Genomic DNA, 20,350 nt, shown 5'->3' with positions numbered 1-20,350 from the left:
AGTTCTCCAAATCTTTCATTTTTCCATTAACCACTCCGCTGCGCTATGCCTATTTTCAATAACAGTAACAGGATAAATAGCGAGCCTAATTATTGAAATAGGCATAGTATTCCCCTTTTTATATTCATTATTTTCGGCAACAAAAAATACTTATTAGTCATTAATCAAGCACACCTTAGATAATTAGAGTTAGACCAAAATAACTCTGCAGCGAATTTGATAGCAGAACTAGACCGTTACAGTGTTATCATAATGACAAAACACAAACACTTCCACTGTCTATGCTGTCAAACGCACTGCAGAGTTATCTTGGTCTAACTCTACCAGTGCGTGGCTTTCGACAATATTCGATTATTTTGGAAAATCTAAGAATTTTAATTAAAATAACATATATATATATATATATATTTATATATAATATTTCAGATAGATTATCTCACATAATGGGTTTTTTATGGATACAGGTAACTTATTTATTCCAAAAAAACATCGAAATTTACTTTCATTCAAATCACTCATTCTACCAGCTTTTAAACTTAAGACATCTTCTTATTTCATACATTTCCTATAAAATGTATTATATTTTTTATCTAAAGCAGACTGACAGTAATTATTGATAGTGTAAATGCTTCTTTTGTAAACCTATTTGCCTGGCAACATTCCTTACGGCATGTCAAGCGAAACGATTAAACAAAAAATTAAAAAATATCCGTTGATTGCTTGCCTTTGGAGTGTATTGTTCCGATGTTTTAATAGTTTTTACGATTATTTATTAATAATTAAGTTATAAAATGGCGACATTTGATTTAAAGTCGTTCAGTTCGGCTTTAAACGAAACAAATAAAGTACAAAGTGGTGTTGATTTCACTGGAAAATCGCTTAAATTGGACACTGAGAAAGATGGTAAGCGTCGCTATTTTAGGTCTATAAATAACATTTATTACGATGAGATCTGCCTGAGAAGGGTTTTATAAGTAATATAAGGTTTGAAAAAGTGTTTATTATTGATATTGTTTACATTCTAACCTCTATTCGGTGCGTCACGTGTTGATTGTATTGTTAATTTTTTGTAATCGTTTTGGTGCGATGATCTTATGGTGACAATATACACGGCTGTATTCGCCCATCGCCCACTGCAAGCAAAGGAACGTGACGCATCGATAGTGCGCGAGAATTAACCACAGTGAATTGTTAGGATTACAGATGTAGCTTCACATCTAATATTGTCTAGTAAGCATCACTTGCAAAGTAAAACTTACTTGGTATAATTAACATTACTCTGAGTATCTTCAAATATCTGTGTAAGAAATGCCACAGATCAAAGAGCTGGCAGCTTCCTTCCTCAACGCATCAATCTAACGATCCAGTTTGGAAATACTGCCAGCATCGTCGGTATTATACCGCAGGGGCCATTTTTAGATTTAATTTAGTCATATTTTCGTTTTTAGTTTGGTTGTATCTTCGTAGATTTCACTACGGAATCCCGGTCGTTTGATAGGCTTCCATGAGGATAAAGATTCAACATGTAGAGGTCCCTTGCAGAGCTTTAATGTCATCACCTGCTGGAACCCGTTCACAGGTGCAACAATACACCAACATTGCAGTACGCATTGGGACTATTGTAGAAAAAGTGAACAGTAAACAGTCTATGGATTGAAGTTTGGGTGGACAATATTTACTTATAGTTCAGTTCAGTTCAAATATACTTTATTCATGTAGGCCTAGCAACAAGCACTTATAATAATAATAAATAAATATTATAGGACATTATTACACAAATTGATTAAGTCCCACAGTAAGCTCAATAAGATAAGGCTTGTGTTGAGGGTACTTAGACAACGATATATTTAATATATAAATACATATTTATAAATACTTAAATATATAGAAAACACCCATGACTCAGGAACAAATATCCATGCTCATCACACGAATAAATGCCCTTACCAGGATTTGAACCCGGGACTATCGGCTTCATAGGCAGGGTCACTACCCACTAGGCCAGACCGGTTGACTAGTCGTCTAGTTATGAATAGTAAGACAGTATTACATATAATTATCTTAAGCTAATTATCAGAGCAATTTATTGATGTTGTAAATATTATTCCATATATAATACTAATGAATATAATTCATAGATCAAATTTAATACTAAAAATTTCAATATCATCATACAAAAAAAAAAACGATTCTATAAAAAATACTAGTCTAGAATGTTTAGTTTTTATTATTAATTCTAATCATTATTTTACATAAATATATATACATATAAACATTTAGCATTATATGTGATTGACTGCGAAAATAATAAGCATTTTGGTACCAAAACTGATGAATGGAGTGAGCACACTATTACTTCTTATTTATCTATGTCGAAAGCCATGTTTGGTTATGTTAAATACCTTAAGGGGGAAGAATAGCTTTGCGATTTAATGAAATAATGGTACTTTTTCTATGAAATTCCATTTCGGGAGAAAACAGTTTCCACTAACTAAATCTTAACAAATCACTTTGATTTTGATCGGTTCAGCATAATATTTATATTCTATATTCTTTTCTTTGCATTAGAAAGAAGCTAAGCGATTTTGACGTGTATTTGTATTGAAAAAACTCTAGAAAAATACGTCACTGCAAATATGTAACAATTATTATCATATACAATCGTTTCACTTTAAAAAGATTTTTTTTTTTGAAAATTTTGAAAAAAAAGGAAAACTTATAAACCTAGTTTTTCGCTGTGTTTATATAGTATTTTATGCAACAGTTGTATAAGAAGGCTCAAAAAAGGCGAGTGGCGTGAGTTACAGAGTTAGGAATACGCCACGAGCATTTTTTGACCCACTTATACAACGTTGCATACAATACTTTTCCTACTAGTCAACAAAATGAATCTTAATGTAGGTAAACAAAGCAAAAGTATATAGCTAAGACGCGCGAGTATACCTTGTTACGCGCCCGGCCCGCCACGGCCCGGCCGGTCGGCGACACCTTGTAATCATAGGCCCTGGTACTTGCTCTTTGCTAAATTACATTTTTGGACAGTATTTTTCTCGATTTTGGCCACAGTAGCCTATGGAAACTAACAAGCAATGCTAAGCGGTCTTCGTAGTCTATGGGTGTTGCTATATTACGGGTGTCACATGCGTGTTTCTGACTTATGAAACAATTGTTTCTACTATGCAACCAAATGAACATTTTGTAAGTTGGCAGCAATGCACTTAGTTTGAAACTGCATTAGTTTTGAATTTGTTAGGTTTTGGTAGCCATTAATCGCAGTAACGTTATAGCGACTTCAAAGCACAAGTGCTGTTATGAGGAATAGACAATATAGACTTTTCTTGAAACCTTATATGTATGTTCTTATATTTGTGTTAATGAATGTATAAATGGCAGATGACAGTAGAGGATGAGGAAAAAAAACTAAAAAAATCATGACGAATGGAAAATATTTAGAAGTGGAAAAACGTTTTGTCTTTTTGTATGAACAATCATGTTGTATTATTTTCTCTTTATAAACACTTTATTTACAGAAAAGTTTATTTTTTATTTCATAAAAAATAAACTCAATTCTTATTTCATAAAAAATAAACTCAATTCTTATTTCCAGCCAAAGACATTATCGCAGCCATCTCAGCATGCCCCGACCTGTATTACCTGACGCTGACAGGCAATACGCTTGGCGTGGCTGCGGCTGAAGCCATCGCCAAGGCCCTGGAGTCCCATCCTGAGCTGAAAGTGGCCCGTTGGTCCGATATGTTCACTGGAAGGATGAAGACGGAAATTCCGCCTGCTCTAGTGAGTTCTACTTCTAAAAGTAGAAAGTAAAGTAAAATAAAACCGGCCAAGAGCATGTCGGGCCATGCTCAGTGTAGGGTTCCGTAGTTACTTTTCTGTCACAATAAGCTAAACTGGAGCTTAAAGTATAGTAAATTGTTAACCAAGGGATGAAACGCGAGTTAAACAAATACGAGTAGGCAAATTTGCATAATCAGTACCTAATTAAAGTCTTTTTACTATGAAGGGGAAACTTTTGCGTTTTGCGATAACTCAAAAACAGCTAAACTGATCATGTCCGCTATAGTTTTCATTTAAAGTCTTTCTTAAGCTCTACTTCCACGATTTTTTTCATATTTTTTGGACCTATGGTTCAAAAGTTAGAGGGTAGGACACATTTTTTTTTTCTTTGGGAGCGATTATCTCTGAATATCAAAAAATTTTTGTTGAAGACCCCTATTCGTTTTGAAAGCCACCCCAACGATACCCCACACTGTAGGGTTGAAGAAGAAAAAAAAATTCACCCCCACTTTATGTGTAGGGGAGGTACCCTCAAAAAAATTAAATTTTTAGATTTTATTGTACGACTTTGTCGGCTTTATTGATTTATATATCCATGCCGAATTTCAGCTTTCTAGCACTAACGACCACGGAGCAAAGCCTCGGACAGACAGACAGACAGACATGGCGAAACTATAAGGGTGTCTAGTTGACTACGGAACCCTAAAAAGCCACATAATCTCCTTTGAATCGCCAAAAGTACATTATAAAGAAATAAAATTAAAAAATATATAACAGCATACAAATTTTAAGAAATAGATTCTTTTAGATCATTCTAGGTTACAAGTAAATGAGACCAAAATTTGTCAAATTCTGTTCCGTTCTACTGAGAGCCTTTGAGCTTGAATTGTTGTTGTTGTCCCAAAGCACCCCAGAGGTGCAAAGGGCCTTCACAAGCTCGCGCCACGCCTTCCTATCTTCAGCTCGCCTTCTGGCCTCGCTCCAGCTCAACCCGACCGGCTCGTAGCTCTCTTAGGGACGAACCGTTGCCAACAGTGTACAGGGCGCCCGCCCGGAGCCACGACTTCCGTCCAGCGGCTTCCACGCGAAAGCTATGGTAGCATTATTCTTTTCCCCTCTTCGAATAGTATGTCCTATCCATCTCCATTTCCGTGTCGCGATTTCTTCGTCAATGGGTGTTGAATTGGTTGTCAATAACAAAGTCCGTTCTATAATGCGATGTATGTCCAAATTTCACGAAGGTTTTGGCAAGCTTTTATTTAACTTGCAATGTTCCTATGTATGTAACTATGTCTGTACGGGTCAAATCTTGCAAGTCGAATTTGACCCACTTCCCGGTCGGTGACGATGCAATATCATGGTACCATCCAGCTGATCTGATGATGGACACAGGAGGTGGCCATAGGAACCCTGTTATAAAACAATGCGACCTAATTGTGTTTGAGGTTTTTAGAGTTGTCTCGACGAGTATTAGTTGCCTGTGGAAAGAATAGTACCGTCAGCCAAAAGCTTTTACCAAAAATGATTTTTTTGCCAAAAACTTATTTAAAATGTTTCTTATGTTTTTAGAAAGCGCTTGGAGACGGTATGATTGCTGCCGGTGCCCGTCTCAAAGTCCTGGATCTGAGCGACAACGCTTTCGGCCCCATCGGCGTCGAGGGACTTGCCAAACTGCTGCAGAGCGAAGTCTGCTCCGAGCTGGAGGTATATTTTTGACCGAGCATTAGCGAAAATGTTTTCTTATGTGCGGATGTTCTCTACAGGTCGCAATTCTCAACCGATTTACGTGAAATTTTGTGAGCAGGTGCGATTATTATAGACCGCGGGCCAGGAGCATATTTCGTCAGTCATCGCCTCCAGGCTGATACTTTGTCAGATGATAGTTTAGAGCATCTAAATTAAAAAACTGTCAGCCGGTTTTATTGCAGTGGGAAGAGCGTCAGCTGTAAAATGAACATGTAAAAAGTATGCGCCTGGTAAAGTGGTAACTTTATGTGCGGCAAGAGACAAAAATTACGTAAAATTTTTTTGAAAATTTGTTTTTGGAATAAATGTGACTTGGTTTAGACCTGCTTATTAAAAATATTTCTCTCTCTCCACCTAGCCTTATCCCATCATTTGGGGTCAGCTCTCCTAGTCCTTCGCCAGAACGCTCTGTCCTGGGTTATCCTAGATGTGACATTTGCATAGTTCACAGTGGCGGCGCGTCACAAATATTCGTAGGGAACCCGGAGCTAATATTGCTTTCCTTTTCTCCATGAACCGATCGTGAAAGTACTCAACGGGCTGAAATTAGACAAGCCGGTGGGAATCAAGTTCTTTGAACGATCCACCACTGATAGTTCATGTCCCTTTCTATGGTAGCTATCCATGTTTGGAGGGGTCTTCCTCTTATCTCTTTGGTGCCGGAAACATTTCGAGTACTTGTCAGGTCATGTGTTCAGGTGGACGACATGCCCGTACCATCTAAGTCGACCTTCCACTTGCTTCTCTTGGATTGATTTTACCCTGAAGCTACCACGGATGAGGGTATTTCGGATGCGATCTAGCAGCGTTACACCTTCAGCCCAGCGCAACATCCTCATTTCAGCGGCATGTAGTCTGTCCCCTTGTTGTTTTGAGGGGCCAGCACTCGGCGCCATACGTTAGAGCTGGCCGTACGGCGGTTTTATACTCGTAGACTTTGCCTTTAATGTGTTTTAATAAGCAGTTCTGAGAATGCCTGATTCTCAGCACTGCTTATTAAAAATATAAATAAAATGAAATGAAAATAAAATGCATTCAGACTACAGTTTGGGCCCATATTTTGTTTATACAATTTTACACTTAAAATTTATACTTGCAACTAAGGTTAACTTAAAACTATTTTAGAACCTAACCTTAAGTGCAGATGAGACCAGTGCCTTATCAAGCCACTGTCCCACCTATCAGCTACTACGGCCAGGAGACTGCATGGCAGCGTCATTGTATTGTACGCGCATGGCGTTAAATGCCCTTTGCGTGTACGCAAAAGACAGACATAAGTTTTGGAGGAAACTCGCGAAATTTGTCTGTAAATAGAGATTTTTTTTAATTCTCTGTTGGGAACTGCCATCAGTAAGGTAACGACTATAATCAGTTACAGTACAGTAATGTATGTAGGAATTGACATTAGGGTTTTTGGAGACCATCGTCCCATTTAACCAATCATTAATTTTGCACAACGTGCTTCCCTTTAAAGTCTGTGTACAGTTTTAGTCTTATCCAGTAATTTTGAAACCAGTGGGTTAGGGTGGCTTGCTAGGCGCTCAATATAAATATAGAATAAACTTTAATTAATATGAATCAATCAATCAATCTTAGAATAATATGGATTGAGCTAGCATTATGGCGAGAATGGTGGGAGGACTTGGATCGAATATTACCTACGCTTCCCGTATAATTTCCTCTTATTCAAGACAATAATAAATTCATAATTTTTATTTAACTTTTTGCAGGAGCTTCGCCTAAATAACAACGGTCTGGGCATCACCGGAGCCCGGCTGCTAGCCAAAGCGCTGTCGTCGCGGCCCCCCAAGCTCCGCGTGTTCATAGCCGGCAGGAACCGGCTGGAGAATGACGGGGCAACTGCTCTTGCACAGGTTTTCGAGGTACAGTGGATATTTCAGGAACTTCATCTAAACACCAACGGTCTGGGCATCACAGGAGCCCCGCTGTTAGCTAAAGCGCTGTCTTCGCCGCAGCCCAGGCTGCGAGTGTTCATAGCCGGCAGGAACTGCCTGGAGAATGACGGGGCTACTGCTCTTGCACAGGTTTTCGAGGTACAGTGGATATTTCAGGAACTTCATCTAAACACCAACGGTTTGGGCATCATCAGAGCCCGGCTGCTAGCTAAATTACGCCAAATCTTGGGATTAGTTGTCAAGCGGATCCCAGGCTCCCATGAGCCGTGTTAAAATGCCGGGACAACGCGAGGAATAAGAAGACTTTGATTTTTGCTCCATTCTTAATTTTTTTTTTTCAGAAAATGGGGTCCCTAGAAGAAGTAGCGATGCCACAGAACGGTATATACCACGTCGGTATATCGGCTCTGTCGGAGGCCTTCAAGCAGAACCCTCAGCTCAGCTGCCTCAACCTCAACGACAACACCATCGGGCCGAAGGGCGCCGTGGCGGTCGCCGCAGCCCTGCCCAGGTAACATTTTGACCACCGCTCTGGCCGATTGGATTGTCCAAGAAAATTTTGTAACCACAGTAAATTTACTGCCATCTTTAGACACATGATTAATACTTTTAGAACGCCATTTATTATTATTATTATCTCTTTATTTATCTTGTGTCTTAGATTAGGCATTTTATAATATGAATATAAAAGTAAAATACAACAAATCATACAAAAATAATACAAAATACATATAAACACATTATAAAAAACCTAACCTAGGGTGCCGCCAGCAGCGGGGCAGGGCCCAAGCTGCCGGCGGTTCCGCAGAGAGAGGAACCGCCGGACTATCCGCGCCGTGTCCAACATCACCGCCTTCTGCATCTGACTTATTATTATTATTATTTAATAAGCAGGCAGGCAGTTTGACAACTGAAATGACCTGTATCCAATATTCATAAAGATAGTTATCATGAACGAGTAGTAGATATAATGTGCTTGTCTAATTTATTTTTAAACTGGTTCACATTTGGTGCTGAAACCACATCTTCTGGGAGTCTGTTCCAAGCCCTCAACACTCGATTGCTGAAAAAGTGTTTGTATGGGTTACTGTGAGCCCTATGCCTTTCCAGCTTTAAGTGATGACCTCTCAGACGGTTGTTGTTGAGTTAGATCCTGTTGTCTTACGAGAGGGTCGCTGCGAAAGTTGCTCCCGAGTTTATTTAATAGTGTTTTCGACCAGTTCCGAGTACAAAAGTGACAAATTCCTTTTATTGAAGTACCGCATGTGCGAACTTAAATTCACAACATCAAGCCAAATTTAAGTGTCGTGAAGTGCACATAACTAAAAAGTTTTTAGGTTAAATGTCTATCACCGATCGCCATAGATAAACAGCAAAGCTGACAACTTGCAGGAAAGCAAGTTTGGACGCGTTCAACTATTCCGATCTACGCTCCATACTACGTCACTTATACGAAAAAAAAAGATGGAATCAGAACTGTCAAACGAAATGTCACTTCTGTTCAAGTTAATGAAAGAGGAACTAAAAAAAAGAAACGATAACAACGAATGTGCTTATGAAAGTGAAAGAAAAAATTAAACCTGTAATCGAAGAAAATGCGAAACTGCGCGAAGAAGTAACCCAACTGAATAAAAAAATAGATTACCTCGACTTAAACGCGCGTAAAAATAACGTGATCTTGCATGGAATATCAGTACCGAATGGAAAAATAGAAGATCTAATTGGAATTATTATTTAAATGTTGTTAATGCTGTTTGTGGAGACCGGTCTGTTTAAGCTTACACGGGGTACAGGTTATGTTAAAGTATGTAACTTTACTTTTGAGTGACATTAACGTCAGACACTTCATTCGGTTCTTGTCTGTTTTAATTTTTTGTCTTTTAATTATTTATATAAGAATTCAAGCCTTGGCGACCCTCTACATCTGTAAGGATAATTTAATATCTTTTTTTATATTTTATCTCTGACACTTAGAGACTTATACATCTCTAAAGAATTTTAATATTTTATGGTTTTATTTTTTTTATCATAGTTTTTTTGTGTAATTTGACATTTAGAGACAGTATACATCTCTCATAAAGTATTTATTATTTCATCGATTCCATATTTGTAATTGTTTTTTTTTTAATTTTTATTGTTTGTAAAAATGGACATGTAAAAGTGCCCCTGTGGCCTATTTGCTGAATAAATGTTTGATATTTGTTACAGATTAAAAAACCTGAAAGCCATCAACTTCGGAGACTGCCTGCTCAAGAGTAGCGGCGCGCGGACGCTTGCCAAAGCGTTCAAAGACAATTCAACACTCCTAGAGGTATGCTTTGTAGTCAGCTGTAGCTGTGAACCCCCCCCCCACCTGCATACAATCAGTTTATGCAGGGGTGGGGGTCACCATTCTCTGCATCTGACTGTACAATCCCACTAAGTGTATGCTATTCTGTAGTTAAAACAGTTTCTTCGAGCTTATTTCGCCATTTTTAGGGTTTCGTTCCTCCAAACCAGCCATTAACTAGCAAGTTGCTTGAGCACCACTTTCTATAGGAGTTAGAAGATTTAGTCATTTTTTTTGTACTTTGGAGGACAATTTCTCGCAATAGGTTGAGTTTGGGCAGCTAAAAAAAATACGTGTCCGTTATTTTAGACTACTCTGTAACATATATAAATATAAATCAAATCGGAACCGGACAGTTGGGTACCTTTCCTTGTCAGTCAGGTCTGCAGTCCCTTGAAGCAGTAAAATAGTACATTACGATACAAGTGCGAAAAATAGGAAATTCGAAACGAGTGGCGATAAATTAAAACGACCGAAGGGAGTGTTTTAAATCGACACGAGTTGCGAATTACCTATTCGCACATGTATCGTACAACGTTTTACAGTACATATGGCCCTTTAAATGTTCGGCACAGTAACGTAATATGCTAATTTTCGCACTAGTGCGCTAAAGTACCACCATATGTACTGTAAAAGAATATACGGCCGTTTATGCCGATTAATACGTATATTTCGACACTCGAGGGAATCAAAATTTATAGGGTACTTCCCGTTGGCCTAGAACTATGAAATTTGGCAAGCAATGTCGTATAAGTAATTTCTTACTCTACAAGTACAGGAAAAAATCGAATAACTATAAATTTGTAAAAAATAAGTAAAATTTGTACGGAACCCTCGGTGAACGAGTCCGAATCGCACCTGTTTTTTTTTGTCTATCATCATTGTCATCAAAAGAAGCGCTGGTGGCCTAGCGGTAAGAGCGTGCGACTTGCAATCCGGAGGTCGCGGGTTCAAACCCCAGCTCGTACCAATGAGTTTTTCGGAACTTATGTACGAAATATCATTTGATATTTACCAGTCGCTTTTCGGTGAAGGAAAACATCGTGAGGAAACCGGACTAATCCCAACAAGGCTTAGTTTTACCCTCTGGGTTGGAAGGTCAGATGGCAGTCGCTTTCGTAAAAACTAGTGCCTACGCCAAATATTGGGATTAGTTGTCAAAGCGGACCCCAGGCTCCCTTGAGCCGTGGCAATATGCCGGGACAATGCTAGGAAGAAAAAAATCATTGTCATCAAATCAGGTTATTGGTATCATTTAGTTCATTTTCAACAGGGATCGGAACCGGTTTTTTACAAAAACATCGAAATAACCATATATTTCGGTTTATTTTATACTCTAAATGTAGGACTTAGTTGTGTTTTCAGATAACGACTTCGTATTATTAGAATGCCTAATTAGAAATGAAGTAATTAACAAAGAACGAAAAAATACCGTTTTCGTTCCCATACAAAAAATACCGGTTTCCGATCCCTGGTTTTCAAGGACACAAAAAATACATGCTGTTAGGCAATCGAGTGTAGAGATTAATTTATTTTCATCACACTTGCTCGAAAATTATCTTATTTCATGTACACCTTACTGAAGTACAAAGGCCGAATTTAATCCCGCGGGAGTTATGGATTGTGAAAAGAAGTACCACCTAGAGGGTTGTAGCTTTTACAAAAAATTATGTCACTTATTCATACAAACCAAGTAGCATAAAGAGTTTTACTTTTAAAATACTGACGTTTATAATTTAATATTTTGGTTTATGTTTAAAATTTGACTAATTTATCAACCGTTTAAAATATTTTTACATAATTTTCAATCGTGGCTGAATGCCGAAAAGCCTTCGATGCCTAACCTGTCCAGAAATTACAAAATAGCGGACGAATGTTGGAAATGTCACCGTATTTAAGAATCATTTCGCTTAAAATTTTCTTTTTTCTTCGCAATTGTGATGAAAAACATTGTGTGTAACTGGGGGTAAGAATATTGCAAACTCGTGTTGTTTTTATTAATTACCACCCTCGTATCCAAAATTTATATTCCTACGTTATTTCTCTATTTACAGTGTTTAGATCTGAGCCACAATGAGATCGGTCGTGCGGCGTGCAAAGAGCTGGTGGACGCCATCACCATTCTGCCAGACAGCGGAGAACGACTGTCGCGAGTAGTTCTAGCTGGGAACAGTCTCGGTAAGAACAGAATCTGCTAAAAAAACAAGAAAAAAAGCCCTTTATACGCAAGCTTGCTGAAAATAAACTAAATAAATAAATATTATAGGACATTATTACACAAATTGACTAAGTCCCACAGTAAGCTCAATAAGGCTTGTATTGAGGGTACTTAGACAATGATATATATAATATATAAATGTTTATGAATACTTAAATACATAGAAAACACCCATGACTCAGGAACAAATATCCATGCTCATCACACGAATAAATGCCCTTACCAGGATTTGAACCCGGGACCATCAGCTTCGTAGGCAGGGTCACTACCCACTAGGCCAAACCGGTCGTACAAAAATAACTGACTTCACCAAATGTAGTCGAATTCCTAGAAAAAAAAATATGATTGCAGAATGGTATTTGTTTGGGTTAAATTTAGACCCATAAAGCGAAGCCTCAGGGAGGCCAACCGCTACTCATATAGATTTAAGACTCGGAAACCAGTTTATTTTCCAAACCGTTATAAACCGCGGGCCAGGAGAATATTTTGTCAGTCATCGCCTCCCGGCTGATACTTTGTCAGATGATAGTTTAGATGCTGTTTTAACCTTTTGACCGCCACCGTCGGCTATGGCCGACATGTGAAATACTTGCCAGGGACGCCAACGACGGCTACAGCCGACAGTTTCGCCAATGCAATAGGGACTAACGCGGGACTCCGTAAAGTTCAATTTCGTTTAAATAGTCGTGATCGCCTGCGTCCGGGGCACGGCAAATTTGTTCGCTGTCTGGCGTTCAAGAGGTTAAACTAAAAAAAACCGTCAGCCGGTTCTATAGCGGTGGAATGACCGTCAGCTATAAAATGTACATGTAAAAAATATGCGGCTTACCACTTTATGTCCGGCAAAGTATGCGTAATGTGTAAATTGCGTAATCCGTTGATGGCTTTTGAGGTGTTTACGCCTGATGAAATGCTACATGCAAAGTTCCATGATTTATTATTGCTATCATGTAGTGTGTAAGTTTAGCTTTTACATTTTGTACATAGTTAGTTTAGCTAGTTAGTAAGTAGCAATATTTGTACGCCAGTTATGGCAAACAAGAATCGTGCTGTAATTAAACATTGAACACCTTGTATATATACGCTTGTTTAAGGCAAATAAACGATCATTCATTCATTCATTCATATCATAAAAGCGCTTATTTTTTACATGTTCATGCGACCAGCTGATGTTCTTACCACCGCGATGTAACCGGATGACTATTTTTTAAATTAACAACAGCATCTGAACTATCATTTGACAAAGTCTCAAACGGGAGGCGATGACATTTTTTTTTGTTTTACGTGTTTCGGTGGCTGCCATTCCTCAACCCACCAACCAGTGTTGTCACATCTACCAACTTTTGGGTAGATCTACCTATTTTGCCTGCGTTCTACCTATCTACCTCCCACGGCCTGAAATCTACCTATTTTTCAAAATAGTACAATTGACGTGACGTGAATACATGTGACGGAACATTACTTAATTTCTACCGAATTTAGATTCGATGTAATGAAAACTTTCCAAAGAAACAGATTATACAAGCAGATTCATTACCTACAAACAATGGAAATCCTCATTTTTTTTTCGATTTCTTTAATAAACACGTGTACTAACATAACAATATTAAAGACTAATAAATAATTTGAAAAAAATTATACATACTTTTAATCATAAAAATGTACTTGCTATTGAGTGATACATCAACCTGTTTTTCATTTTAAAACCACCCATTTCTACCTATTTTTGCACCCTGTTCTACCACTTCGGCAAAATTGGATGTGACAACACTGCCACCAACGGAGCTGACGTCCACAAGGGTTCATCATACCTAGCCGTTAACCACTACACGAGTTTTCAGCCGGGAGGCGATTGGTTGTTTCTGGCTCGCCGTCTATTATCAAGTACTTTGCACAAAACATTTTAATATCGGTTTCCTTCGTCACTATTCACCAGGCCATACTGGTCGTCAAAAACATAATTATACCTTTTAAAAATCTAAAAATATTTTTACTAACAGGAAACGCGGCGAGTAAAAGGGGTATGAAGGCGCAACTCGGGACCGCCGGGGAACTCACGGACGACGAAGGGGAGAGCGGGGACGAGGATGATGATGATGACGAGGGTAAGTTGCAAGAGGATTAAATCAGTGGAGATTGCATGCAAGAAACATTGAGGCGAGGGAATATTATCTTGAACGTGGACGTACAAAAAGTGGTGTATACATATATTCATAAAAACTGTACCTAAAACTATGCATAATAAATATTTCATTTCATTTCATTTCATATCGTCCAATATCGCCTATCTAACGGATGTTGAATTATTTTGGCAAAAGGTCTAAGTTTCTAATAAACCTATAAAATACGCCGGATACCGAATAGTTGCCGAATATTCGTGGCATCTCTAAATTGAACTGTGAAACTTGACAACCAACCGCATAACCGTTCGCTAACAAACTGCCAAGCAGTTTGGCGAAAAATATGTAAAATGAATATTGCTGTGTATTTCTTATTGAGTAAATAAATTTAAATTAAATAAATAATGTGTGGGGCCATACTATGATGCAGAGCCACGTCTGTTATGACCATACATCGGGGTTTTCGGTGCGGGAATGTTTTACACTAGCCAAAAAACAGGTAAAAACTATAAAAACCCATACTATTTTAATATTTCTAAGCGCATTTGGAGCTTACTGTCTATTTTTAATTCATAGTATGGCAATTATTTCACAATAAACAAAGTTATGAATACACGAAAACATTCCCGCACCGAAAACCCCGATGTATGGTTATGACCTTGCATATGCACCTTGCAGAGTTCTAGACATTGAAAATAATATTTTGTGTATTTTTATTTTGTAGACACAGAATCAGAAGAAGAATCAGACGCTGAATCACAAGACGAAGAGAACACAGAAGACAGTGCAACAGAGGACGCGCAACATAGCGTCAACACCACAGCCACAAACAACAACATCACCCTTGACACGTCAGGTATGTTAGAGAGACACGTAGAACTCCAAGGCGAACAAAACACAGAGGACAGCACAGCAGAAGGCGCGCAACACAGCGTCAACACCACAGCCACAGGCAACAATATCACCCTTGATGCGTCAGGTATGTTAGAGAGACACGCAGAACTCCAAGACGAACAAAACACAGAGGACGGTGCAACAGAAGACGCGCAACACAGCGTCAACACCACAGCCACAAACAACAACATCACCCAGATAAATGGCCCAAGACTTCAATTCAATTTTCTTACCTCCCGTTACTGTACCATCCTACAAAGTTTATAAAAAATGGCTTACTAAACGAATGTAAGGAAATAAATTATTTTCGACTGTTGGTTCGGGTGTACAACTAAGCATTAGTTTTAAATCACATTTCCGAGCAGTGGCGTGAAATAGTACATTACGATACAAGTGCGAAAAATAGGAAATTCGAAACGAGTGGCGATTAATTAAAACACGACCGAAGGGAGTGTTTTAAATCGACACGAGTTGCGAATTACCTATTCGCACATGTATCGTACGACGTTTTACAGTACATATGGCCCTTTAAATGTTCGACACAGTAACGTAATATGCTAATTTTCGCACTAGTGCGGTAAAGTAGCACCATATGTACTGTAATACCCACACAGTAACGTAATATGCTAGTTTTCGCACTAGTGCGGTAAAGTAGCACCATATGTACTGTAATACCCATTAATTAGATTTAGAGGTGTAAAGGCTCTCCATGTTTCAAATAATTAAAAAAGTGTATGAAATACGTGCTTCAAAATATGTGTTATACATTATATTTGTTTGTCGACAGGCATGGAGGAAGTGATGAACGACGTAGAAAGATTCCTGAAAGAACCCACGTTAGAGAACCTGGAACGGCTGGGTTCGAATCCGGCTGATGTCATCGAAGCACACATTGAGGTAAGTTCATGTTTGTCTGTGTTGTATGAGTACTATGTATTTAAGTATTTGTATATTATATATATCGTGATTTTTTTATTTCCGTTCATTTCGAGGGTGCATCCCTGAGCTTAAATTAAGTAACTTTCTCAAAGACACTGGTATTCTAATTAACTCCATTTCGGAGATAATCAGTAATTTATTTTTATCTTATAAGGCCCTTACGAGCGTGTACACTTCCCTTAGGGCCTATTTACATATTGATTGGTGTTAAGTACGAGCTCATACATTTGCTACTAAACGTACATACTATCTCGGACGATCGATGTTCGAAATGACATTGAGATGTCACAGTTTTCAATTGTTTGGTTGAGTTAAATGTGCCCGTGATATAACAACGCTATGCAACATTTAATTACATTATTAAAATTAAATAAATAAATAAATATTATAGGACATTATTACACAAATTGACTAAGTCCCACACTAAAATAATAAATTAAAAAAAAAAACCTTTTTTTTTTAATTATCTATGCCATTTAGTTTCATTAAACGTACTTACCGATACCCCGGAGTTAACGGAATTCAATACAAACATGGTATATACAATACAATACAAATACTCTTTATTGCACACCTCAATACAGAAACAGTACAAATAATACAACACATAAAGAAGAGGTAAACAACAGGCGGTCTTATCGCTAAAAAGCGATCTCTTCCAGACAACCTTTAGGTAGTGGAATTAAAAAATATATATATGTTATGTTATGTAGTGTATATTCACCCTGTAAATTATTGCAGGTGACTAAATAAACACCCTGTATTTTCACTGCAATTTACATGTTTCAGTCCACACAAGACACAGAAGAGCTTCTAACCCAGTACGTGAACGCGACATTATCCGTCGCCGGCCTGTCTCTGAACAGCGACAAAGCCGGCGACGCGGCGCAACAACTCTTCGCAAGGACTATCGCGGCCGCTAACAAACGTGCTGCTAGCTGGCCGCTCACTGAGAGGCTGTTGAGAGGACTGGCTCTGATAAAGGTAGGTAAAAACAATAAAGCATGTAACTTATGTAAACTCACGAAAAAACACAATACAGCATGTAACCCGACAGAAGGCAAAGGCTGAAACTTGATAACACAGCGACATAGCTGGTGAAGCGGTGCAGCAACTTTTCGCAAGGACTATCGCGGCTGCTAACAAACGTGCTGCTAGCTGGCCGCTCACTGAGAGGCTGTTGAGAGGACTGGCGCTGATAAAGGTAGGTAAAAACAATAAAACATGTAACTTATGTAAACTCACGAAAAAACACAATACAGTATGTAACCCGACGGAAGGCAAAGGCTGAAACTTGATAAACCAGCGACATAGCTGGTGACGCGGTGCAGCAACTTTTCCCAAGGACTATTGCGGCTGCGATTAAACGTGCTGCTAGCTGGCCGCTTACTGAGAGGCTTTTGAGAGGAGTTGCTCTAATAAAGGTATAATATTGTTACTATACAATTATGTTAACTAACGAATGGTAGCTAGAAACCTGTTAATACAGCGACAAAGCTAGGGACGCTGCGCTGCAACTTTTCGCAAGGACTGTCGCGGCTGCTAACAAACGTGCTGCTAGCTAGCCGAGGCCTTGGAGAGGAGTAGCGCCATCTAATTTGATATTTTGACCAGTTTTTAGCATTAGAAATAAGCTATCTTCATGTGTCTTTTTATTTAAAAAAAATCACTTTAACAAAAATAAGACAGCAAATATGTAAAAAATATATCATATACGATTACCTACATCCTATTATTTTCATAACTAATAAAAACAAAATTTATTGACATTTGATTGTTTTTTCACCATATTTAGTCATCATAATGAGTTGAAATTATTTTATTCTTACCGTATTAAGTAAAATAAAAATCAATATAAATCCTCATGCTTACTTCTGCTAAGTAATTTTTAATGTTAAAATCAATGAAATTTTCCGAAATTAATCCCGGTAAGGGCATTTATTTGTGTGATGAGCACAGATATTTGTTCCTGAGTCATGGATATTTTCTACGTATTTAAGTATTTATATTATATATATCGTTGTCTGAGTACCCACAACATACGCCTTCTTGGCTTACCGTGGGACTTTGTGAATTTGTGTAAGAATTTATAAACTGTATATACAAATTTCAATCACAATGAAAATAAGAAATAAGAAAAATAATCATAAAGAAAAGATGCGCAGGTCCGGTTTTTACCTTTGCACCTTTGGACCGGCAATCCAAAGATGTGGGTTCGAGTCCCACGTTGATCAAAGCTGATCATTGTTGATTATTCCATTGTGATTGACATCTGTATATACAATTTATAGATTATAATGTGCTACGTTCCACAATAAAAAAGGAATAGTAGATTGTAAACTAAGGGTGGAAAGTGAACCATATCATAGATATATTAGCGCCAATAGTTCGGGGGTGAGATGGTTACTTTTACTCGAGTTAAACACTCTATATATCGACTATGAGGAAAGTCAAACACAAGAAATGTAGATTATGACTGGAACTGGCGCCATTTACATTTCGATCGGAAAAAATCTAAAACCATAGACAATCCGATGTTAAATTGGAATGTGTCTGAAACGGCCCTAATGTATACGCGTCTTAAAAAAAGTGAAACTGAATGAATGAATGTAATGTTATGATAATACTTAAAACATTTATCGTCATTTATAATGATGTATTAACAAATATTTATGTTTATTTCATACATTTAAATATTAAATACAAGTAGTATATGTTTTGAATTATGCAATGCAATCGACATTCAATTTCGATAATACTTGGTCGGAAAATGCGGAAGCTAATATTAATATGAGAGCTTATAACTGAATAATACGGCATATATGGTTGTTAGCTGTTGCTCGCAGTACAAATAACAAAAAACACAATTTTCCACCCGACTATCAGCCTATGGCTTAGCACGCACTGCGGTTTTTTTCTTGTGGTTGCGGTCTGGCCGAAAACGCCGAACCGCGGAGGAACTCGCACTGCGGTTGCGTTTCCGCGGTTTTCACGTTCAGTATGACAATGGATTTCCTCAGAGCAGTATGTGTTGTGGCCTTAGTTTTAAGAAATAAAAAAAAATAGAAAACGTCTTTGCCAACATCCTCTAACAGATCAAAGATATTTGAAGGCACACTTTCGACCGGCAACGAACTTTCGGACTCCGACGACATAATGCAGCGCACAACACACACCTCACTGCTCCGCTCTCTGAGCCGAACTGACGAAAAAACCGCTTTTTACGAACCGCAGTGGGGGCGCTGCCGTACATGAAGTATGGGATACATAAAAACGCGCGGTTGCAAACCGCGAATCAAAATGTAGCAAGTTGCGTTTTTAAAATCAGTCACTGGAATAAATCGCAAGTGCGTGCGCTTATAAAGAATGCCGTACGTTACATTTTTTGCGGTAGCGGAACCGCTTTTTAAAAACCGCAGTGCGTGCTAAGCCTATGAAAGAAATATTTATTTATTGAATGAAGTATATTATTCCCAGTCGGAGGAGAAGGCGCCGCTCCGCTGGCACCTGCCCGGCTGCTACGCCAGCCTGGCGCGCGCGCTGCCGGCGCAGTTCCCGGCCGCGCTGCAGAGCACGCTGCGCTTCTTCATCGGCGCCAAGCTGCCCGGCCTGCCCAGCGAGCTGAGGGACTCGCTGCAGCAGCACCCCGTACTGTTACAGGACTAATATATGCTTACTACAATTATTGTGCTTTTATTTGATAAATCAATACCCATTATTTAACGACAAACCGCTGAAAATAAAAAAGACAAGTCCCTCTAACTTCGTTCTTCGTAAGGTCCGAAACCGGTTAGATTTGTACGTGGTACGTCCTAGCGGTACGTCTGTTAAGGTCCGTCCGTGACGACACCAATCGATCAGCGTCGATCCATAATTTCTACTAGACCAATCGATCGATGGTAGAATGGAATAGTCGACGTCAATAGATAGTTTATTACACCAATCGATTGATGGTAGAATGGAACGGCTAACGTCGATGGATAGTTTCTACTAGACCAATCGGTCGATGGTAAAATGGAACAGTCGACATCGATCGATAGTTTCTACTAGATCAATCGATCAATGGTAGAATGGAACATTTGAGGTCGATCGATAGTTTCTACTAGACCAATCGATCGATGGTACAATGGAACAGTCGACGTCGAGCGATAGTTTCTACTAGATCGATTGATGGTAGAATGGAATAGTCAGCGTCGATCGATAGTTTCTACTAGACCAATCGATCAATGGTAGAATGGAATAGTCGACGTCGAACGATAGTTTCTACTAGACCAATCGATCGATGGTAAAATGGAACAGTGAGGAAAGCAACACGTGAATTAACATTTCAATAGCACAGAATAAATAATAGTACTACAGAAAGGAAACTTCCTACAAAACCGAAGTTTGACAG

At 38.5% G+C, this 20,350-nt stretch overlaps 1 protein-coding gene across 1 annotated transcript; it reads left to right on the top strand.

Moving 5' to 3' along the window:
* The first annotated feature begins 690 nt into the window (after positions 1–690).
* Positions 691–19,640, top strand: LOC133532836 (ran GTPase-activating protein 1). The gene is made up of 13 exons (XM_061871689.1): positions 691–903; positions 3,608–3,795; positions 5,365–5,499; positions 7,272–7,424; positions 7,799–7,968; positions 9,666–9,768; positions 11,841–11,964; positions 14,005–14,109; positions 14,849–14,980; positions 15,806–15,915; positions 16,747–17,017; positions 17,049–17,161; positions 19,435–19,640. Exons 1-13 carry the CDS (start codon positions 792–794, stop codon positions 19,621–19,623), a joined length of 1,905 nt encoding a protein of 634 aa, XP_061727673.1. The 5' UTR covers positions 691–791; the 3' UTR covers positions 19,624–19,640.
* Positions 19,641–20,350: the final 710 nt, after the last annotated feature.

Source organism: Cydia pomonella, chromosome 27 (assembly GCF_033807575.1).
Source record: "Cydia pomonella isolate Wapato2018A chromosome 27, ilCydPomo1, whole genome shotgun sequence".
NCBI classification, from domain to species: domain Eukaryota; kingdom Metazoa; phylum Arthropoda; class Insecta; order Lepidoptera; family Tortricidae; genus Cydia; species Cydia pomonella.
Note: the sequence above shows the minus strand (reverse complement) of the source record. Positions and strands in the feature narration are given on the sequence as shown.

Coding starts and splice junctions, on each gene's coding strand:
- LOC133532836 (XM_061871689.1), top strand. CDS start 792: ATGGCGACATTTGATTTAAAGTCGTTCAGTTCGGCTTTAAACGAAACA. Junction 14,981..15,805: donor CATCACCCTTGACACGTCAG/GTATGTTAGAGA, acceptor GTTTGTCGACAG/GCATGGAGGAAGTGATGAAC. Junction 17,018..17,048: donor AGCATGTAACCCGACAGAAG/GCAAAGGCTGAA, acceptor AACACAGCGACA/TAGCTGGTGAAGCGGTGCAG.